This window comes from Balaenoptera ricei, chromosome 3, assembly GCF_028023285.1.
Source record: "Balaenoptera ricei isolate mBalRic1 chromosome 3, mBalRic1.hap2, whole genome shotgun sequence".
Lineage (NCBI taxonomy): Eukaryota > Metazoa > Chordata > Mammalia > Artiodactyla > Balaenopteridae > Balaenoptera > Balaenoptera ricei.
In genome coordinates, this window is record NC_082641.1 from 126774525 (window position 1) to 126798707 (window position 24183).

The 24183-nt window shown below is 47.0% G+C and overlaps 1 protein-coding gene across 9 annotated transcripts in view; it reads left to right on the top strand.

Moving 5' to 3' along the window:
• Positions 1-24183, top strand: part of ARHGEF37 (Rho guanine nucleotide exchange factor 37) — a 135480-nt gene that overhangs the window by 44602 nt on the left and 66695 nt on the right. For 5 of the 9 annotated variants that reach the window (XM_059917471.1, XM_059917468.1, XM_059917469.1 and 2 more), the window contains exons 8-13: positions 488-598; positions 1276-1605; positions 4712-4840; positions 7775-7970; positions 9489-9646; positions 12165-12230. In XM_059917471.1, the coding sequence (XP_059773454.1) occupies positions 488-598; positions 1276-1605; positions 4712-4840; positions 7775-7970; positions 9489-9646; positions 12165-12230 (990 nt within the window). Of the gene's footprint in view, positions 1-487; positions 599-1275; positions 1606-4711; positions 4841-7774; positions 7971-9488; positions 9647-12164; positions 12816-13612; positions 14867-24183 lie in introns of those variants that run through there. The other 4 variants (XM_059917476.1, XM_059917467.1, XM_059917472.1 and 1 more) reach the window with 3 other exon arrangements.

The window sequence follows — 24183 nt, forward strand, 5'->3', positions numbered from 1 at the left end:
TGGTGTCTATATGTTTGTTCTCTACATCTGTGTCTCTATTTCTGCCCTGCAAACCTGTTCATCTGTACCATTTTTCTAGGTTCCACATATATGTGTTAATATATGATATTTGTTTTTCTCTTTCTGACTTACTTCCTTTTGTATGACAGTCTCTAGATCCATCCACATCTCTACAAATGACCCAATTTCGTTTAAGGAAAAATATTAATAGAACTCAAGGAACATGGACATGGCAAAAAAAATCACAAAGGAGATATGCAAATGTGTGAAGTTGAGGCAGCACTGAATAGGGAGAAAGATGTTGGCTCAGTCTAAGGAGGAACTTTCTAATCACCCAAGTTGTGCAAGGATAGAATAGGCTGTGTGCAGACACAGGGAGGGTGTGCAGACAGCCTGGGCAACCTCTTCTGGTCTGTGGTGGAGGGGGATTCAGGTGTGAGATGGCGACGACAGGCCATGATTGGCTCTCTCATTTGACCCCATCTAGGCTTTCCTTCGCTTCCGGCCCCAGGAATACGATCTGGACATCCCTGGGGGGCCTGTGGTGCAGTACTGTTACCTGGCAAGAGACCTGCAGCTCCAGGCCTTCCCTGAGTTTGTGAGCAGAACTTCTCCTTTCTTTTTTTAGGCAGGTGGCAGAGCCTATAAGAATAATATTTAGAAGCCAGGCCTTTTCCACGATTGTCACATCCATAACAGTCCTGGATAGTCAGCAGGGCAGAGATTATTATTAGTGCATTTTCCTGATAAAAATAGCCCCAGCTAACGTTTACTGAGCCTTGTTATCTGCCAAGCACTGTGCTAAACTCTTTACGTTCTTTCCCTCATTTAATCCTCACGACACAGCTTACAGGGTAGATACTATTAATAGCTCCATTCTGCAGATGAGAGCTTGAGGCTCAGAGAGGGTGACCTCCCAGGTTATTCAGATGGTCAATGGCAAGCTAGAACCTGTGCCCCAAGGACTATGCTTTTGACCACCATTCCATACAAAATTTTTTCAACATCTGTGCACAGTAACCGTATTAAGAAGTGACGTATATATTGAATACTTATTCTGTGCTAGGCGCTCTGCTAAGCTTGTTACATACATTGTCCCCATTTTTCAGATGGGCACATTGAGGCCCAGAAAGGTTAGATGTCATGCTAGCGGTCACAGCTGGTCGGTGAGGGTGGGACTGGAGCCCAGTCCTGCCCACATCCAAAGCCCCTTCCCCCTGTGCCCCGCCCTCTGCCACCTCCTTCCTTAACTCCCAAGTTCACATCTCCCCACAGAAACAGCGGCTGGAAGCCCTGGTATGGCAGCCATTGTGCAGCCTGGCCAAAGCCTTGGCTGGCCCTCAGAATCTGATCAAGAAACGTCTGGACAAACTACTGGACTTCGAGAGGGTGCAAGAGAAGCTGTTGGAGGTGGGCAGCATGACCTATGAAGAAGAGGCGGCCCGGCACATGTACGAGGCACTCAACTCCCTGCTAGTGGCTGAGCTCCCACAGTTTAAGCAGCTAGCCGTGCGGTGGCTGGGCCAGATCCTGTGCACATTTGTGACCCTCCAGACGGACCTTGCAAAGCAAGTGCTGCAGAGGGCAGAGGGCAGCTTGGCCCAGGTAAGGCCTATGGGACTGGGGTGCCCCTGGGGAATAGCCAGGCAGGGCCTGGTCACCCCTTCAGCCAGCTGTTTGCAGGGGCTGGGCTGGGCCTTCCAACAGGTGCTTAGGAGGAGGTTGTGGGGACCTTCTGGATCTCTCTTATGCCTGTTCTCCCTCCATTAATAGAGTCAGACCATGAAAGCAAGGGTGAAACTGGGACTCCAGGCCACTCTCAGGCTCTGGGACTTAGAAGCACAGGAGGCTCTGCTGGGAAAATACAGGCCTTGGGGACATTCCCTGGAGTGTATTAGAAGTAGGTAACAGACGGGACTTCCCTGGTGGCGCAATTGTTAAGAATCTGCCTGCCAGTGCAGTGGACACAGGTTCAAGCCCTGGTCCGGGAGGATTCCCACATGCCATGGAGCAACTAAGCCTGTGTGCCACAACTACTGAGCCTGCGCTCTAGAGCCTGCGAGCCACAACTGCTGAGCCCGCGTGCCACAACTACTGAAGCCCGTGCGCTTGGAGCCTGTGCTCCACAACAAGAGAAGCCACTACAATGAGAAGCCTGCACACTGCAGCGAAGAGTAGCCCCCGCTCGCTGCAACTAGATAAAGCCCGCGCACAGCAACGGAGACCCAATGCAGCCAAAACAAAAAAAACAAAAAAAAAAGAAGTAGGTAACAGAGACTCGGTCCTTTCTACACAGTCAGGAGTAAATGTCTCAAGCTGTGTTCCTGCCACTGTTACTACTTCTAGCAGCTGCCTCCTTGTGAGCACTTACGGTGCATCTGTTTGGAACACTTCCCATATATTGTCTCACTTAATCCTCACAATAACCCTACAGAGTAGGTATTATTATTATTCTCGTTTCAAAAGGAAGCCAGGGCACAGAGGTTAAGCAGCTTGCCCAAGCCACACAGCTAATAGCTCAATTTGAATCCTGGCAGTTCAACTCCAGAGCCTGGGCTCTGAACCATAGTGCCCGACAGCCTATAAAAGGAGCTGTCTGCTGAAAGCATAAATAGGTCACAAAGAGGTTTAGACACATCTCCAAGTGCAAACTTTGATTTTAGAATTTTGAAGACTGGGTTGGTATAGGAAAGAACTCTTAAATCTCTCTCTGATATCAACATCAGAGCTTAATGGCCTGTGGATCTAAGCTCTGGAGAAATTTCGGTACTGCTCATACCGCGTGCTGTCTCCTGTGCTTCATGTGCCCCAGCTCAGCTTTCCCCATCCAATGTGTTGCATAAAAATTCCTCTAAAATTTTCCACCCACCCCCATCACTACCTTTCCAGCCCATAGTCCCACTCTGCATCTGCAGCCTCCACTTCCAGTGCACCACTTCTGAGTGTGACCACAGCCCCTTTACACAGACTCCTTCTTCAGCCTGGAATGTCCCTCCCCGTTGCCCCCATGCCTTTCGCAGTGCCTGGCCTATGGTGGGACCTGCCCAAATATATGACAAATGAATGAATCTCTCCATGAAGCTCTCAGAATCCCCCTCCTCCAGGTGGGAGAACCCACCTCCCCATCCTCTGTACTCCAGCAGCCCTTAGGATGTGCTTCTGCTAAGCACTTATCAGAGCCTGCCTCCTGCTGTTCTGATGGATGAAGCTGGTTCCCCTCATTGAGCTTTTCTTCTTTTTGGCCCTCACAGCATTTAGTACAGAGTTCTGTCTCAGACACTCTTTTTGAATTAAGCCTGAACCATCTGCAAAAAGAAACATTTCTCTTTCCTGAAGGCAGAGGGTAAATTTGATTAGATGATCTTTTCATTCTTCTCTCACCCTCTAGTTTTCTGTCCAGGGCGGCCAGCCCCCCTTGTATTTAGACGGGGATGTGCAGGGCTGGGGAGTGTTCTAGGGTACAGTAATGGGGAAGTCAACTTCATAAGAGCAGAAAGAGGGCATTTCTTTTTGTCTTTTTCTTTCTTTTGGGGGGGTGGGGCTGCGCCGTGTAGCATGCGGGGTCTTAGTTCCCTGACCAGGGATCGAACCCGTGCCCCTGCATTGGGAGCATTGAGTCTTAAACTCTGGACCGCCAGGGAAGTCCCAGAAAGAGGACATTTCTTGATTGATCCTGTAATACAGAATGTTAGGGCCTGTCAATGATTGATGCCAGCTTCCTGTGTGTGTCCCATGGCCCATTCACCTGGACAGTCCTGTGGAGCCTGGGAAAGGCCCACATGGTAGAACCTCAATCTGTCTTCATCCTGGGGGTAGGGGAAAGGCTCTGAGCTAGAATGAAGCGTGGTGATTTTGGTGACCAGCAGAGAGGACATGTCTCTGTTAGCTGTGGGGCCCGGTCACTCCTAGGCTGTCTGATGAGAATGCAGGAGATGACCAACAGGGCCAAGGTCCCAGGATGCACCATCGTTCAAAACTCCTCAGGTTCCAAACCAGCTCAGGCATAAAGACCTGTATAACTGGGAGGCTGAGGAGGGGAATCAAGCCTCGGGCCCAGCTGCAGTCAGTGTTGCCCAGCTGCAGTCAGTGTCGTCGAGGCTCTGACTTTCACTCCATCTCCTGGCTGTTTCCCTCTCTGGGTTGGCTTTATTGTCAAGCAGGCCCTTTCTGCAAAGTTGGAGAGAGTGGCTCCCAACGACTCTAAGCATTTACCTTTACATCTCAGAATCTAAGAGTCATCCTCTCATTCTCAGCCTTCATGTACTAAATCTGATGGGAGTGGGAGTTTGGGATTGACATGTACACACTGCTATATTTAAAATAGATAACCAACAAGGACCTACTGTAAAAAAAAAAAATTAAAATTAAAAAGTAAAAAATAAATTTAAAAATTAAAAAAAAATCTGATGAGTGGTTTCCGATTGGCCTCGCTCTGCTCCATTGTCTATTCCCTGACCGATCACAGTGTTGAGGAAAAGGGATGCCGTGACGGCCAGTCCTGTGGCCAGGCACCAGGAGGGGCGATACCGCTGGACCCCCAAAGAGGGACGCTTTCTTAAAGGAAGGCGGGGCAGTAGCCAGGCCAAAACAACAGCTGACCAAGACATAAAGGGCTGTCCTAACACATCTGGGGCTGGAGTGTGGCTGTCAGGGTCTCCCTGTCCCCTCTCTCCCAAGGAGGGCTCTGATGACAGTGTCTGTCCCCACCCAGCTTCCCCACCACCACGTCTCTGATCCAGCCTTCAGGAAGCTGGTGGAGGACGCACTGGGCCAGACCGGTCATCAGCTTCACTCCTTTCAACAGAACTTCGAGAAAGTGCTGCTGCCTCCCACCACACAAGTAAGTGTCCCTCCTTCCCCTTCAAAGACTATCCAGTCCTCCACCTGCCAGTGGAGTGAGGTCAATCCCCTATTTCCTTTCCCTTTTCTTTTCCCAGTGTTCCTCCCCCTCTCCTTTCTCTGTGAGCTGGGGTTTGGGGTTGGGTGGGAATCTCCCACACACACACACGCTCTTCATGGCCAGTAAGCATAAGAGCGCACACACACACACACACACACGCTCTTCATGGCCAGTAAGCATAAGAGCACACACACACACATACACACACACACACACACGCTCTTCATGGCCAGTAAGCATAAGAGCAGGTCAGGAAGAGGAAAACGCAAACATTTTACTCTTAGGTGAAATTAGACATCATAATGGCTAAGTGGCATTTACAGCCTGAAACCTGGAACTTCTTCAAATTTTTCATCAAAATTTACCATTTCCTCACCACCTTCTCATGGAACCTGCTTCAGATACCAGCATTCAGGATGAATAAAAAATTTGAATAAGAAGTCATTTAAATTTTCTTTTTGCTGTGGAATTTTTAATTGCAAAGGACAGTATCTCAGCTGCATTGTGGTTTACAAAACTTTGGCCAGCCAAAGTCTTTTTTTTTTTGGTAAAGCATTTTTCTCTAAAATATAACGGGGCTTCCCTGGTGGCGCAGTGGTTGAGAATCTGCCTGCCAGTGCAGGGGACATGGGTTCGAGCCCTGGTCTGGGAAGATCCCACATGCCGCGGAGCAACTAGGCCCGTGAGCCACAACTACTGAGCCTGCGCGTCTGGAGCCTGTGCTCCCAACAAGAGAGGACGCGATAGTGAGAGGCCCGCGCACCACGATGAAGAGTGGCCCCCGCTTGCCACAACTAGAGAAAGCCCTCGCACGGAAACGAAGACCCAACACAGCCAAAAATAAATAACTAAATTAATTAATTAAAAATAAATAAATAAATAAATAAAATATAACGAAAGGGTATCTTGCAGTCCACTTGAAGAATTCTTCAAGAATATATAAAATATTGTGTAGTTACTTTTACTACATTTGAAAAGTAACTGAAATAGCTGAAGGGAGCAGGGGCTCCCAGAGCATCATGAAACCTGGTTTGAGAAAACAAACTGTATTCAGTCACATGTGAGATGTGAAGTGAAGGGTCAGGAGACAGCTCCAAGATTCCCCGGAAGGGAGAAGGGGGCCTCAGAGACACGGGGGGCAGTAAAGGAGCCCAGCAGAGCTGGACAGATACAGGTGGCCTTTGCACCTGGCCAGAGCACAGAGGACATCAAAGACCATCAGAGGTGTATGTGCACTTCAAGCGGGGCTGACGCCTCCTGGGGCCACAGCTGACCCCACTTCCTCGCCCACCCTGAGACGCCCCAGCAGAGTGGTCATCAGGGCTGCCGCACAGGCTCTGCAGCTTGGGGAGAGGAAGGGTGCAGAAAATCAAGAAGAGAGCAGCCACTCAGATGAGTCATGGAAACTTCTATCTTTTTCTACTTAAGACAAAATAACACTTATTGGAAAAGCAATCCATACTGATTGCAGAAAAAAAAAAAAGAGAAGATACAGAAAAAATAAAAAACAAATGGGAACATCATAGTCCTGGTGTGTTGGTAGGAAGAGAAGAGACCCCCTGCCCAGCCCCACCCTCCCCACCTTCTCTCACCCACCCCTGCAACATGCACACACCCTCCTATAAATTCTTGACTTATTTGGCTACGGGTACAGAACCCAGAGGAGTGAGGTGGCCACCCAGGACAGGAAAGTCCCAGTGAGAACTTTACAGGCCTCCCCGGTCCCTCCAGGGAGCACTGCTGGTCTCTGCACAGGTAGGGGCAGAGAATTGAGAAAGAAGGCAAACGTTTGCTACCCCATACTCCTGTTAACACCACCATTCTGAAAAAGAGCTACCCTGTCTCTACACTTCCATTTGAGGGCCTGTTTAGAAAACTGGAGTTCTCCTGGTTCTTGATCCTGATTCAGGAACCCATTGGAGGTAGGGGTAATGACAGAGTCCATGCCCAAATGTCCCTGAAGGGCACCTCTGCCTACCTGCCTACACCCAGCACCTCTCCACTTGGAAATAATCATATAGAATATGATGAATATATATCCATCCATATATATCTAGTGAGAGAGAATATATAACAAATCTATATCCAACATTTTAAATTTCTTCTTTGTTTTACAAAAAGGGGACAATCGCCTGAGTCCCTTCTTGTTGATACTTTTGCTGGAAGCAGTGAATGAAAAAACAAAGGCAGTGCCAGGAGATTTTTGGATGCCCTGAAAGTGCACTGAATCATTCTCTTCAACTAGATGGCAATTTCCATCAGGGAAAAACTGTTTCTACTATGCCATTCACAAGGCTTACCATGCCTTGTACATGGTAGGGGGCTCAATAAATACTTGTGGACTCAAAACGCATGGAATAAAAAACCATATTCTCTTTGTTCACACGTGTGTCTACGTGTGCTGGCCCTGTGCTGGCTGTTTAAGATGCCAGGCGAGTAAGGCCTGGTGCTCACATGAAGCTCATAGTTTTGCTCATTGGGGTTAAAAGACGTGTGTAAGGCATTTTCCTGTGGGACAGCTTAGGTTGATGGTATGGGCAGAATTGAGGCCCCAGTCCTGGAGTTCTGTAATGGAGAGATTCAGAAACTGCCTTAGGAGTTTAGAAAACCCAAGAAGTTTAGACCAGAGAAGGATTTTAGAAGTTAAGTTAGAAGTTTCTTCTGAAATACCTTTGGATACTAAGAGCGTGTGTTTCTCATCTGATCCAGCCATCTATTAGTGACGAGACGGTTGCCCCGACCGGGATGGGCCGATGGGCAGCAGAGGTGAGCTTGGCCCAGGACTCCTAGCTGTCAGCAAATGGGCCAACATTGGCACCAGCTTTAACACTCCAGCTCCAACACCTGTGTCTGTCTCTGTCCTTTCTCTCCCAGCCACTCCTTCCAGGGGCTGAACGCGAGGTGCAGGCGCTCCTGAGCAGGTATGGCCCGGGAAAGCTGTACCAGGTGACAAGCAACATCAGCGGGTCCGGGACTCTGGACCTGACTTTGCCTCGGGGCCACATCGTAGCCCTCCTTCAAGACAAGGACACCAAAGGCAACAGCAGCCGATGGCTGGTGGACACCGGAGGTACGTGGGACTTCATGGGCACTTCCCTGCCCTTTGGGAAAACTGTCCAACAGGAGGCAGTGGGGAGACATTGGCACTCTTGTGGGCAGGGGTCCAAAGCCAGGATGGGAATGAACACAGGTGAACATGGAGGGCGTGGGGTACAGCGGCTTAGTGTGGTGCATGAAATGCCAAAAAGAGAAATTCAGTCTTACATTGCAGTATCCGTTATCAAGCACCTACTGTGTGCTGGGTGCTGTGTAAGGAAGACAAAGATCTGCCTTGGGGACCCACAGATCATTTGTGTAGACAGAGTTGTGTGGAGAGAACTCAGCATCACCTTGAAGGATGGAGAAGGGATGGAGATACGCAGAGAAGGGATGTTTAGATCCTGACTGTGTGGACAGAAGTCTGACATCCAGAACAAGGGAGGTGTTATCCTGTTCCCTCTGCACTGGTCACGTCCCTGGGTGTGCTGCTCAGATGTAGGGGCCCCAGGAGGGATCAGGGCAGGAAGCAAGGAGCACCATGAACCCAGGAGGAGAAGGCCCAGCAGAGTGTCTTCCACAGAGGGGCACGCGACCCACAAGATGAGGGTTACACAGGATTATTGGGAGGGGATCTGCCAACAGTTTTTCCCCCTTCAGACATTTTATTTTAATTCAGTATTTTAATGTATATTAGAAAAAATATAACTAGTACGGAAACCCATGATTTTATTCATTATTATATAGTACAACACTAAGTTTTAAAAAGTGAGTTTATTAAAAAAATTAAGAAGATGGTACAAATCTGGCAAGAATCACGAAAGGGTAAAATCCTAACTCAAGTTGAGAAACAGTTGAATGGGGATTAAAACCAGGCCCCTGGGGTCAAGAGGACCCGGTTTGGGCCCCAACTCTGCACTGTACTAACTGCATGATCCCGGAGGAGCTATGGAGCCTCTCTGAGCTCGGTTGGCTCAGCCATACAATGGAGATAACAATACGGACCTCGAGAGTTGATGGAAAGACTAGGTGATCCGATGCCGGTTCTGGCACCAAGCAAGCTCTCAGGAGGTGATGGCCATTCACAGTGACAGCAACCAGAGCACCACTGGAGTAGCTGTTACACGAGAAAGAACTGGGGGCACTTGGAGAAGAGAAAGGCAATTTCTGCCTCCTGGGAAAGGCAGTCCTGCAGTGAGGAAGTGGCCTTGCTTGGAAAGGAGACCAGTGGTGCCAGCACCAGGAAAATAGTTTTCATACCAGTCCGAGGAAGAACTTTTTATCTCTGCCAGAGCTGTTCCAAATGGAGTGGGCTGCCTCTGTGGGAAATGAGCTCCCTGTCACTGGGGTAAACAAGCAGAAGCTAGAAAGAGTGAGTGCAGGGTGCGAGGGGGCAGTTTGTGAGGTTCCGAGATAACCTTTTGAGGTCCATTTTAGTGTGAAGAAGCTGTATTGGAGATATTCACATCCATGAATGGTGGTGACTTCCTCTACCTCTGAAAGGGATGGGCAGTGTGATCCACAGCCAGATAACGTTCTTTGTGTCCTGCAGGACATCGAGGGTACGTGCCAGCTGGGAAACTGGAGCTGTACCACGTGGTCCCCCGTGAGGAGGAGCTCAGAGGGCAGGCGAAGCCTCACAGGGACTCCGAACGTCAGACACCAGAGCCCACCTTGGCCCTGGTCCCTTCTGTCCCAGCAGTGACCCAGGTGAGCCTGGAAGAGGGGCGGGGGTTCACATCCCCATGGCCATCTGGAGTGGGGCTTTGATTTTCCTCCTGTCCAGAGGGGCTACCACCCTGTGAGGCCAGGGCCTTGGTCAGTGGCCACACCAGTGTCCTGGCCAGGGTGGGACCTGGAGAAAGGAGCCTCTCGTCCTTGCCACATCAAGAGCAGGGAGTTAATCCCTCGCTCCCCATTAGCAGAGCACGTGGGATTATTTCGTTCATTCGTTTGTTCATGCATTTGTTCATTTATTCAGTATTCACCAGGCACTGTGCTAGATGAGAGATGCAGTGATGAGCAGAAGTCAACCTTGGCCCTTGCCTTCCTCAAATTTATAATCTGGGAGGTGGGGAAAACAGCGATTAATAAAATAATCATATAAATAATCATAGTTCTATTGGTGCTAAGTGCCAGAGCCTTAGGTGTGGGAGAGGTTCAGGGAAGGTCTTTCTGAGAAGAATCATGCTTTTGCTCAGATTTGAAGGGTGGTTAGGAAGTAATGCGATAAAGGGTTGTGGATGGGAAGAGCTTCCCAGAAAGCATGCCCAGCGAATGCAAAGGCCCAGGGCCGGGGAGGACAGGGTGAGTGAGGAACTGAGTGGAGCCAGTGGGGCTGGGACGGTGAGGTGCTGGGGCGGTGAGCACGGTGGGCTGGAGAGGTGGGCGGGGCTAGCCAGCAGGGCCTGTGGCCTTGGTGAGGGTGTCGGCTTTCTCTTAAAAGCCACGGGAAACTTGTACATGCATGTTTGTCGCAGCATTATTCATAACAGCCCCAAAGTGGAAACAACCCATGTCCATCAACTGATGAAGGAATAAACAAAATGTGGCACATCCACACAATCAAATATTGTTCAGCCATAACAATATGTGCCGACACATGCTACCACATGTAGCTCGGTCGAGAAGGCCATGCAATGTGTGATTCTCTATACGAAATGTCCTGGATAGACAATTGCATAGAGACAGAAAGTAGATCAGTGGGTGGCAGAGGCTGGGGGCAGGGGGAATGGGAAGTGACTGCTAAGTGGTCTAGGGTCTCTTTTTGAGATGATGAAGATGTTCTGGAATTAGATCATGGTGATGGTGGCATAACCTTGGGAACATGTTAAAAACTACTTTATTGTACACTTTGAAAGGGTGAGTGTATGCATGTGAATTATATCTCAAAACAAAAGGTATTGGGAAGGCTTTTTGGGGCAGAAGCTTAGTGGGGTCGCTGTGAGGGCTGATTGAGGTACTTAGCTGGCTGGCACATGTGAGCCTCAGTAAATGGAGGCTGCACTCACAGTTATAAAGGAGGAGCTTCACAGGTGATGGATGAACAACAGAAAGGACCCAGGCTGAGGAGTGGGAGCCCAGAGGCTTGTAGTAAATAGCCAGGGGATGCCGCAGGCCAGGGTGGCTGGGGGAGCCTGGAGCGGGCTGCAGGAGGGCTGCATAGAAGCCCGCGGAAGCTGGGATGTACAGCTGCGGCACATGCTGGGAAGGCTCTCGGGCCAGTGCCGGGAGCCTTAGCTACAAGTGGTACACCAGGGCTGCCTCCTGCTGGACATACCCACCCATCAGCAAAGAACCCACAGGGATCCCACCAGAGAGCCTGGCCACCCAACTCAGTCCCAGTGCCCGCCAGTGTGGGTAGTGTCCCGGAACACCCACCCAGGGGCTCATGTGGTGAGCTCAGCCGTCCATCTGCCCAGACACAGCAGCCGCTTCCTCTTTGGTCGTGGGGCTGCTCAGTGGGACTCACATGGGGTCATCCCAGTTCCCCCTTGCCCCTGATTGTTCCTGAGCCTTGGCACACAGTAGTAAAAGTCATGGTAAAAATAGCAAAAGCAGCCTGCATTTGTTGAGCCCTTACTATGTACCAGGCACAGGCATCCATTCATTAAATTCCCACAATTACCTGGAGGGAAGGATATCATTACTTCCATTTCACAGATGATGAGAATGAGGCCCAGGGAGGTGAAATATCAGCCTAACAAATGCCCTCTCTTCCATTTTTTTTTTTTGCCTTTCAACAAAGCCACCTAACCTCCTTCCTGTCTCTGCTCCAAGCTGGGAAACTGGCCTGGGCAGATGACACCCTTTGATCTGAGGAGGGTGGTGGGGAAGGGCTGCTGAGTCCCCTGCTCAGTGAGATGGCAGCAGTGGACTGAGGGCACCCCTTCTGAGGTCGGACAGACCAGCTTCACTGCTCTGTGATTTTGAATAAGTTCCTTGACTTCTCTGAGTCTCAATTTCCTTATCTGAAAAATGGGGCAAACAGAATTATAGAATTGTGAAAATCAAAACCAGGCAAAGAGCCTGCCACATAGTAGCTATTAGCAGTGGGAGTAGCGGAAGTAGCCCATGTCTTTGGGCAAAGGATGTATTTGGGAGGCAATGACTGCTCAGCGACGGGGACTGAGTCGGGTGGGAGGGAAGAGGATAAACAGCTTCTCTAGGTCAGGTTTGTCTGTCCTCCCACCCTGACCATTTCTGTGTCGCTCCCCGTGTGTTTCAGGTGGTGGCAGTGTACCCCTTTGTGGCCAGAAGCAGCCATGAAGTGAGTCTGCAGGCAGGCCAGCAGGTGACTGTCCTGGAGGCCCAGGACAAGAAGGGGAACCCAGAATGGAGCCTTGTGGAAGTGAACGGACAGAGGGGCTATGTGCCTTCCAGCTTCCTGGCCAGGGCCCCAGGTCCAGCTCTATGGGGCTGGAGTCTGCCCTCTTAGGGTGCCCTCCTTGGAGCCCATGTTCCAAGAGGCTTAGAGGCTGTGACCCTGGGAGGGAAAAGAAGCAAAGAGAAGGTGGGGGTGGATGGGGAAATCAGCCCAGGGTGGGGTGAAGGGCACCCAGAAGGCAGCCAGAAGAGGTAGGTGGGCCTGGCGTGGGTGGACATGAAAGGCTTCAACCAGGATGGCTCATTATGTCTGCATGAAGAGGGTGTTCCAACCTGAGTCACAACACCTGGGATGGCAGGTCACAGCCGATTGGCTAGGACTTGCTTATGGCCTATCTTACCTGTGCCCCGTCCGGGCCTGCCCATGGGAGTGGGTCACCCAGGTGAGCATTACCTCTGCGCTGTGTGGTTGCAGGGAGGCACACTGGAGAGTCCAGAACCGCATGGCCTGGCAGTTCACTTCCTTCCTGTGGTAAAAAGAGATACAACAGCCGACCAGTCAGCTTTTATTTCTCCACGCTGGGAGCTGAGTTATCTTGGGCAATGAACCCCTGGGAGCCCTCTCTAGCGGGGGAACGAGGGCTTGTCGGGGCAGTGGAGAGGTTCCCAGGAGACTTTTGGCTGGGCCAGGGAGTAGGTGTGAGCAAGTCACGATTCTGGAATGTGTTAAGGCAAATGCAGAGGCTGCTCCAGGGAAGAGGGGATTTTTGAGGGTGTGTTAGGTGGGGTGTGTGAGGCTGTTAGCAGCAGTTGTACACTGCTGCTGTGTTCTCTGTATTAGGAGACAGAGGGGTATGCAAATCATAGAGGAAACTCTGTGAAGCAGGTAACTAAAGGCCTGGTGGGTGGGTAATGACTTGGTTTCTGTTTCTGGAAGAAGGGGAGCCAGTGGAACCCCCAGTGGTTTCAGGAGGCTGCTGAGGGCTTGGAGGCAACAGTGGAGGTGATGTCAGTTGGCTGTGGCCCCTCAGACATAGGACACAACCTCAGTTTTCCCATCTATAAAGACCTAACTCATAGGCTGTGGTGAGAATGACATGATGCTAAGGATGTGGAAGCTCCTTGCAAGCCGTGAAGTGTGATATAAATGTAAATTGCAGGATGTCTAGGAAGTGGTCTCAGGATGGCCCCAGCTATCGGCTGGCCGCTTCCCATGCCCATGGCCATGACGGACATTATTAATCACTGTGGCATCCTTTCCCATAAACCCAGGATCCCTCCCAACACTGCAATCTAGGTAGCCAAACTCTTGAACTTGGTGAGATCAAACTTATTGTCATCCCTTTCTAGAACTTAGAAATTGAAGCCCCTCAAAACAGTTCCTGTTCAAGGAAGACTGACCGCTGGAGCGAATTTGGGTGCAGCCGCTATTGGATCATCATCTCTAGGTTGTAACTTGGGGCTCACATAAATTGCAAGATTCACAGGAGAGGGAAAAGGTGATCCACTGTAACTTTTAAAACAAATTACAGATCATTTAACAATATATTACAGAGAGGGGAGAGTCAAGATGGTGTACTAGGAGGACGCGGAATTCGCGTCTCCTCACAACTAGGGCACCTACTGGGCACCAATGGGCGACCATGGACACCTAAGGGGACGGGAGGAACCTACAGTGACCGGGTAGGACGTGGGGCATGGAGGGAGTGAAGGGGGAGGAGAAGTGGAGGCAGGAGGGGACTGGCGCCCCTGAGGGGCGGCTAGGGGAGGGGAAGGGATCCCATGCCCAAAGAGGGAAATTGGGGAACCACTGGGAGGGCAGGGGATCAAAAGGGAGCGTGGCCAGGTTTCCCCTACCCACTTAGGCCCCCAGGAACCTGCTGAGATTCTGGGCCTGATCCTCTGCCCACCTAGGACCCCTCCAGCCGCGTGGGTCCTGAGGGAGTGGGAGAGAGGGAAGGGGGAGAAAAAGTAAAGGCCAGACCTCCGGGACCAGCACCCCTGAGGGGTGACTGAGGGAGGGGAGGAGTTCCTACACCCAGCGGGACCCACCCATGGTTAGGGGTCCAGCAGTGACGGGGGAGACCCTGGGGGAGACAGTGGGGTAGGGGCGCACAGGAACGGAAGGGAATGTGGTCAGTTGGAGCCCTGTTGGGCTCCCGGGCCTAATCCTCTGCCCTCAGAGCCTCCCTCCTAACGTGCAAAGCCCGAGCCCTGGCCCTACAACCCCACCCAGGGCCCTACCCCTACACTCAGAGACCCCGTCCAATGCGCTGGGCCTAAACCCCACCCACACACCCTCACTCAGGGCCCTACCCCCAAACTCTGGAACTCCACACTCCAGAGGCCCCCCTTTCCATGTGCTGCCTCTCCCCTCTGCGCAGGTCCTAAACAGAGGCCCCACCCTACGCTTGAACTTCGCTCCCCTACCTGCCTAGGTCCTGCCCCACCCTAAGCCCCACCCCACCTAAGTTCCACCCCCGCCTAAACTCCGCTCCCATAGCCAAGGCTTTTTTTTTTCTTTGTTTTTTCCTCTTTTAGATTGGGGTTCTGTTTTACCTTGTTGATTCATTATTTTTCCTAATATATTTTTTATCTTTCTAATTTTATTTTGTTTTTTATTCTTTGATATTGTACTGCTCCTGTTTTTCTTTCTTCTTTTTTTTTTTACCGCACCATGAAGCTTCCGGGATCTTGGTTCCCAGGCTGGAAGTCGGGCCTGAGCTCCTGTGGTGGGAGCTCTGAGTCCAAACCGCTGGACTAACAGAGAACCTCAGACCCCAGGGAATATCAGCTGGAGTGAGGCCTCCCAGAGGACCTCATCTCAGCACCAAGACCTAGCTCTATCCAACTGCCTGCAAACTCCAGTGCTGGACGTCTCAGGCCAAACAACCAGTAGGACAGGAACAGAGCACCACCCATCAAAAAAAAAAAGAAACGACAAAAATATATGTTACAGATGAAGGAGCAAGGTAAAAACCTACAAGACCAAATAAATGGAGACGAAATAGGCAACCTACCTGAAAACGAATTCAGAGTAATGATAATAAAGATGATCCAAAATCTCAGAAGAAGAATGCAGAAAATACAAGAAACATTTAACAAGGATCTAGAAGAACTAAAGAGCAAATAAACAGTGATGAACAACAAAATTACTGAAATTAAAAATACTCTAGAAGGAATCAATAGCAGAATAACTGAGGCAGAAGAACGGATAAGTGAGCTGGAAGATAAAATGGTGGAAATAACTGCCAGGGAGCAGAATAAAGAAAAAAGAATGGAAAGAATTGAGGACAGTCTCAGAGACCTCTGGGACAACATTAAATGCACGAACATTCGAATTACAGGGGTCCCAGAAGAAGATGAGAAAAAGAAAGGGTCTGAGAAAATATTTGAAGAGATTATAGTCGAAAACTTCCCTAACATGGGAAAGGAAATAGTCAATCAAGTCCAGGAAGCACAGAGAGTCCCATACAGGATAAAGCCAAAGAGAAACACGCCGAGACACATATTAATCAAACTATCAAAAATTAAATACAAAGAAAAAATATTAAAAGCAGCAAGAACAATGTTATGTATAACATTATGTTATAATGTTAACAGCTGATTTTTCAGCAGAAACTCTGCAAACCAGAAGGGAGTGGCAGGACATATTTAAAGTGATGAAAAGGAAAAACCTACAACCAAGATTACCCAGCAAGGATCTCATTCAGATTTGATGGAGAAATTAAAACCTTTACAGGTAAGCAAGAGTTAAGAGAATTCAGCATCACCAAACCAGCTTTACAACAAATGCTAAAGGAACTTCTCTAGGCAGGAAACACAAGACAAGGAAAAGACCTACAAAAACAAACCCAAAACAATTAAGAAAATGGTAACAGGAACATACATATTGATAATTACCTTAAATGTAACTGGATTAAATGCTCCAACCAAAAGACATAGACTGGCTGAATGGATACAAAAACAAGATCTGTACATATGCTGTCTACAAGAGACCCACTTCAGACCTAGGGACACATACAGACTGAAAGTGAGGGGATGGAAAAAGATACTCCATGCAAATGGAAATCAAAGGAAAGCTGGAGTAGCAATTCTCATATCAGACAATATAAACTTTAAAGACTATTACAAGAGACAAAGGAGGACACTACATAATGATCAAGGGATCAATCCAAGAAGAAGATATAACAATTGTAAATATTTATGCACCCAACCTAGGAGCACCTCAATACATAAGGCAAATGCTAACAGCCATAAAAGGGAAAATCGACAGTAACACAATCATAGTAGGGGACCTTCTAACACCCCACTTTCACCAACGGACAGATCATCCAAAATGAAAATAAATAAGGAAACACAAGCTTTAAATGACACATTAAACAAGATGGACTTAATCGATATTTATAGGACATTATATCCAAAAACAACAGAATACACTTTCTTCTCAAGTGCTCATGGAACATTCTCCAGGATAGATCATATCTTGGGTCACAAATCAAGCCTTGGTAAATTTAAGAAAATTGAAATCGTATCAAGTATCTTTTCCAACCACAACACTATGAGACTAGATACCAATTACAAGAAAAAAACTGTAAAAAATACAAACACATGGAGGCTAAACAATACACTACTAAATAACCAAGAGATCACTGAAGAAATCAAAGAGGAAATCAAAAAATACCTAGAGACAAATGACATTGAAAACACGATGACCCAAAACCTATGAGATGCAGCAAAAGCAGTTCTAAGAGGGAAGTTTATAACAATACAATCCTACCTCAAGAAACAAGAAAAATCTCAAACAACCTAACCTTACACCTAAAGCAATTAGAGAAAGAAGACTGAAAAAATCCCAAAGTTAGCAGAAGGAAAGAAATCATAAATATCAGATCAGAAATAAATGAAAAAGAAACGAAGGAAACAATAGCAAAGATCAATAAAACTAAAAGGTGGTTCTTTGAGAAGATAAACAAAATTGATAAACCATTAGCCAGACTCATCAAGAAAAAAAGGGAGAGGACTCAAATCAACAGAATTAGAAATGAAAAAGGAGAAGTAATAACTGACACTGAAGAAATACAAAGGATCATGAGAGATTACTACAGGCAACTATACGCCAATAAAGTGGACAACCTGGAAGAAATGGACAAATTCTTAGGAAAGCACAACCTTCCGAGACTGAACCAGGAAGAAAGAGAACATATAAACAAACCAATCACAAGCACTGAAATTGAAACTGTGATGAAAAATCTTCCAACAAACAAAAGTCCAGGGCCAGATGGCTTCACAGGCGAATTCTATCAAACATTTAGAGAAGAGCTAACACCTGTCCTTCTCAAACTCTTCCAAAATATAGCAGAGGGAAGAACACTCCCAAACTCATTCTACGAGGCCACCATCACCCTGGTACCAAAACCAGACAAAGATGTCACAAAAAAAGAAAACTACAGGCCAATATCTCTGAGGAACATAGATGCAAAAATCCTCAACAAAGTACTAGCAAACAGAATCCAACAGTACATGAAAAGGATCATACACCATGATTAAGTGGGGTTTATCCCAGGAATGCAAGGATTCTTCAATATATGCAAATCAATCAATGTGATACACCTTATTAATACATTGAAGGAGAAAAACCATATGATCATCTCAATAGATGCAGAAAAAGCTTTTGGCAAAATTCAACACCCATTTATGATAAAAACTCTCCACAAAGTAGGTATAGAGGGAACCCACCTCAAGATAATAAAGGCCACATATGATAAACCCACAGCCAACATTGTTCTCAATGGTGAAAAACTGAAACCATTTCCTCTAAGATCAGCAACAAGACAAGGTTGCCCACTGTCACCACTGTTATTCAACATAGTTTTGGAAGTTTTAGCCACAGCAATCAGAGAAAAAAAAGATAAAAGGAATCCAAATCGGAAAAGAAGAAGTAAAGCTCTCACTGTTTGCAGATGACATGGTACTATACATAGAGAATCCTAAAGATGCTACCAGAAAACTACTAGAGCTAATCAATGAATTTTGTAGAGTAGGAGGATACAAAATTAATGCACAGAAATCTCTTGCATTCCTATACACTAATGATGAAAAATCTGAAAGAGAAATTAAGGAAACACTCCCATTTGCCATTGCAACAAGAAGAATAAAATACCTAGGAATAAACCTATCTAAGGAGACAAAAGACCTGTATGTAGAAAACTATAAGACACTGATGAAAGAAATTAAAGATGACACAAACAGATGGAGAGATATACCATGTTCTTGGATTGGAAGAATCAACATTGTGAAAATGACTGTACTACCCAAAACAATCTACAGATTCAGTGCAATCCCTATCAAACTACCAATGGCATTTTTCACAGAACTAGAACAAAAAATTTTGCAGTTTGTATGGAAACACAAAAGACCTCGAATAGCCAAAACAGTCTTGAGAAAGAAAAACAGCTGGAGGAATCAGGCTCCCGGTCTTCAGACTATATTACAAAGATACAGTGATCAAGACAGTATAGTACTGGCACAAAAACAGAAATATAGATCAATGGAACAGGATAGAAAGCCCAGAGATAAACCCACGCACATATGGTAACCTTATCTTTGATAAAGGAGGCAAGAGTATACAATGGAGAAAAGACAACCTCTTCAATAAGTGGTGCTGGGAAAACTGGACAGCTACATGTAAAAGAATGAAATTAGAACACTTCCTAACACCATACACAAAAATAAACTCAAAATGGGTTAAAGACCTAAGTGTAAGGCCAGACACTATAAAACTCTTAGAGGAAAACATAGGTAGAACACTCTATGACATAAATCACAGCAAGATCCTTTTTGACCCACCTCCTAGAGTAATGGAAATAAAAACAAAAATAAACAAATGGGACCTACTGAAACTTAAAAGCTTTTGCACAGCAACGGAAACCATAAACAAAACGAAAAGACAACCCTCAGAATGGGAGAAAATATTTGCAAACGAAGCAACTGACAAAGGACTAATCTCCAAAATATACAAGCAGCTCATGCAGCTCAATATAAAAAAAAAAAAAAACCCAATCCAAAAATAGGCAGAAGACCTAAATAGACATTTCTCCAAAGAAGATATACAGATTGTCAACAAACACATGAAAAGATGCTCAACATCACTAATCATTAGAGAAATACAAGTCAAAACTACAATGAGGTATCACCTTCACACCGGTCAGAATGGCCATCATCAAAAATCTACAAACAATAAATGCTGGAGAGGGTGTGGAGAAAAGGGAACCCTCTTGCACTGTTGGTGGGAATGTAAATTGATACAGCCACTATGGAGAACAGTATGGAGGTTCCTTAAAAAACTAAAAATAGAACTACCATATGACCCAGCAATCCCACTACTGGGCATATACCCTGAGAAAACCATAATTCAAAAAGAGTGATGTACCACAATGTTCAATGCAGCACTATTTACAATAGCCAGGACATGGAAGCAACCTAAGCGTCCATCGACAGATGAATGGGTAAAGAAGATGTGGCACATATATACAATGGAATATTAGCCATAAAAAGAAACGAAACTGAGTTATTTGTAGTGAGGTGGATGGATCTAGAGACTGTCATACAGAGTGAAGTAAGTCAGAAAGAGAATAACAAATACCGTATGCTAACACATATATATGGAATCTAAAAAAAAAAAAAAAATGGTTCTGATGAACCTAGGGGCAGGACAGGAATAAAGACACAGACGTAGAGAATGGACCTGAGGACATGGGGAGGAGGAAGGGTAAGCTGGGACGAAGTGAGAGAGTAACATTGACATATATACACTACCAAATGTAAAATAGATAGCTAGTGGGAAGCAGCTGCATAGCACAGGGAAATCAGCTCTGTGCTTTGCGACCACCTAGAGGGGTGAGATAGGGAGGGTGGAAGGGAGGCGTAAGAGGGAGAGGATATGGAATATATGTATACATATAGCTGATTCACCTTGTTATACAGCAGAAACTAACACAACATTGTAAAGCAATTATACTCAAAGATGCTTTAAAAAAATATCTAAAATATATATATATATATTACAACCATGACCATTAGCCAAGTAGCTACAAATAAAACATTTTTGGAAAAAAAATTTTGGAACCAACCCACCTTAGAGTGTGTGTAAAAATATGTGGCAGTTTAGACTTAATTCCAGGAACATCTCTGTATTATAACTGTAGTGCCTAAAACTGTTAGCTCTGGTTTTTGGAGAGCCTTTAAAAGTCTATACATGTCTTTGTCAGTCTATAACTTACCTCCTCTGGGCTTGTGAAAGTGTGAAGGCTGCATGCATAATGCAAAACTCAGTCCCTTCAATCCCTCTCCCAGCACCAAATTCACTCTCCAAGATGCTCATGACTCATTTTCCTTTCTTATCCCTGCTCAGATTTCTGATACAAACAGGAAGCACAGGAGAACAGATAATAAAATAGGAAATCCAACTGTGGTTCCGCAATACTTATGAGAGCCTACGGTGTGCTGGAAACCTAGCTCAGGGCTTCTCAACGTGGCTGCCCACTGCTTGCACCGGCGCAGCTTTAACTATGACTGAAGCCAGGATCCCACCCAGAGATGCTGATGTAATTGGTGTGGGGTGTGGCCCAGCCTCAGGAATTCAGAGAGCTCCTCAAGTACTTCTAGTGTGTGGCCAGGGTTGGGTACCTCTGCCCTAGACACATCAGTGGTGGACAAGATAGACCCGGGGTTGGAAATGGTCATAAGCTGTTAGCTAGGACGTGCCCCATCCAAACTTTGTACTTGCTCAGATGTTTCAAACAGGCAGCTTCACAGCCTAAATAAATAAATAAATAAATAAATTTAAAAGTTATTTTTAAAAAAAGGGACTTCTCTGATGGCACAGTGGTTAAGAATCCGCCTGCCAATGCAGGGGACACAGGTTCAAGCCCTGGTCCGGGAAGGTCCCACATGCCACGGAGCAACTAAGCCCGTGTGCCACAACTACTGAAGCCCGTGTGCCTGGAGCCCGTGCTCTGCAACAAGAGAAGCCACTGCAATGAGAAGGCTGCGCACCACAATGAAGAGTAGCTCCCACTCGCCACAACTAGAGAAAGCCTGCGCGCAGCAGCAAAGACCCAATGCAGTTGAAAATAATTAATTTTTTAAAAAAGTTATAAAAAAAAAACCAGGCAGCTTGAGAGGAGGTTTGAAATAGGATGGCCTGTTCTGTCAGGTCCCAGAATGTATATTTATTAAGTGCCATTAAAAGGGACCTGAACAAAACTGGATATTCTTGTAGGCATAAGGGAGAAAACTGAAATATTCTTGGAACCAAATCTATCTCATGAAGGAAAAATAAAAATGTATTCAGAAGCACATGGGTAATGGTTTCTCCTAGACCAGGGGATGAGATTAAAAGTCACTGAAGGGTGAGAAAATGCATAATTGAGAAGATGGAGAATGGCCTGAATTTTCTCCAGGGGTCTCTCTGTAATGTGCCTTTCCCCCTCCAAATACCTAGAACCATTGCCCTGTGTCTTATGTATTTCAATGCTGGACTGTCACATATTAGACTTACAAAGGTATTTGCCTGTGAATTGAACAAGACTTCCAGGAGTTGAAGACTGATTCACAAGGGTGCCCCTTGCTCCCTGCAACGGAGTGAGACCTCTTTAATCTCTTGGGCTCCAACCTAGTTTTAGACATGAGGACAAGATTACAATATCAAAGGAAAGATGAGCGAATTCTTGGTTAATGTGGTGAGTCTAGCTTGGTGAATAACTGATGTCAACTACTGGGAATAAAGGACTTGAAGATGAAATGCCGCTGAAATTTGTGTGACTCTTAACCATTGGATGGTCAGATGCCCCAGTGTGACATCTGTTCACTAGATACTTGCTATATATAAAAATGGCGCCTCCTTTATTCATGTGTTTATTTAGTGAGTGTCTACTGCACATCTTTGGTGCCTCCAGGATTCGGCGTTAGCTGCTGGGGATGCGGTGAGAAGTCAGAGAGACCGGGGCCCTGCTCTCCCAAAGCCCACAGTCTGATGAGGGAGGCAGACAAGGCAACAGTTACACACAGTGTTAATTGTTAAGATAGGGTGATAACAGGTGCCACCGGAGCCCAGGGGAGAGGCCAGCCCCTGACTCAGACTTGGTGGCTAAGGAGGGCTTCCTGGAAGAAGTGATATCCAAGCTGATGGGTAACAGGTTAGATGAAGGTGGGAGGGAGGGCACATGCAAAGGCCCAGAGTTAAGAGCAAGCACAGGTCATCAGGGAACTAAAATGCTACAGAGCTGGAACACAGGGTGTGTGTAGGTGTGGTGGGTACAGTGCGAGATGGCTTAGCAAGGTCTGCGTGGTAAGGAACTTTGGGGTTTATTCTGAGGGCAGTGGTGGGGGATACTAAAGGGTTTCAAGCAGAGGAGTGACACGCCCAGAGTTGTGTTTTAGGATGCAAGTTCTGGTTCATCCTGGAATCTCCCTAAGCATCTGTCACATGCCTCAAGTAATGGATGTTCAATACACGTTGCTCAGATAAACAGCCCAGATGGGATGAGAACACTGAAACCTACCTCCAAGGAATCTCCCATCCAGCTGTAAAAGACAGACAAGCATCAGGCAATTACCTGGCACCACAAGGCAGGATGCTGTCAGCCCCAGAAGGGTGCTATGGACCAGGCTCCTAGGTGCTCAGACAAGGAGGAGCTTTGGGGGTCACTGAAGTGGTCAGGGAGGCTTCCTGGAGTTAAGTGGGGCAGGTGCTGGCTTTGTGGGATAAGTAGGGTTGGGGGAAGCAAAAGGGAAGGGGAAGCCTTCTCAGGCCCAGGGAGGCAGTGTAGTGGTATGAGAAGTGCCCAGCATTTGACCTTAAAACCCCTGAGTTCAAGGCCCACTTGGCCATAGGCAAGTAGCAAACTCATTTGTTTTGGTTTCTGCATGTGGAGAAGTTTGATGAGGGCCCCCAGCCTGCATTGTCCTCCCTACTCAGCCCCAAAAATACTCTGTAGAGTTCTGGCTTTTCTCAAGGAGTCGCTGGCTTCCTCCACCAGGACCTACCTTCCAGCGTGGAAAAGTCATTTTAGGATCTGTTGTGGTAGGACAGAGACTCAAATACCTGGACTGGGGGGTAAGGAAAGAGCTGGATTCCACTCCTGGCAACATCCCGAGGAACTGGGTTCCTTAACAATCCACTCACTTAAACTTGCTCTTCTGTTTTCTTATCAGTAATTTTTTAACTTATGTTTTCTGTTTTTCTCATCTGTAAAATGGGTACAATTCCTGTTGTGACAGGGTGAGTGAGAGGATTAAGTGAAACACTTGTGAATGGTGGTGGATCACAATAGGAGCACAGCTGTGCAGGGAGGGAATATGTGAACTCTGACCACTAGGTGGCAGCAGGGCTCTACGAATCACCTGAGATTGGGCTGGGAGGCGCCACCTCAGAAAACTGAAACGCCCAGGGTGCTGGGCAGGTGGTGCAAGTGAGAGGAAGGGCCAGGTGAAAGACATTAGGGAGTGGCAGGGAGTGTGGTGGACCAGAGCATACATATTCCATCTAAGGAGCTTGCAGCTTCTTGGCTTCAACCAGTGTTGCCACATCAGAATGAGGGCCCAGTGGTGCCAGACATTCTGATTTTTCAAGAAAAGCCAGAAACCAGGGTTTTGTTTTGATTTTTGATGTGAAATCTGTGTGGAGATTGTGTGGGTCACAACAGGTCCCCCTTTTTGCATCTTCTGCCACAGAGTGTGGGTTGGCTGCCGTGGTAGAGAATCTCCTCTGAAGAATTAGCTTCATATCTGTTTCCTGTGAAATGCCGTCATGTGTTTCCACTTCACTCACTACTTCATTAGACGTTAATTTTCCTTCCTTGGATCTCTGGGGAGCACTGTTTCCTTTTCTGCTATTGTTACTATTGTTGTCATCAAAC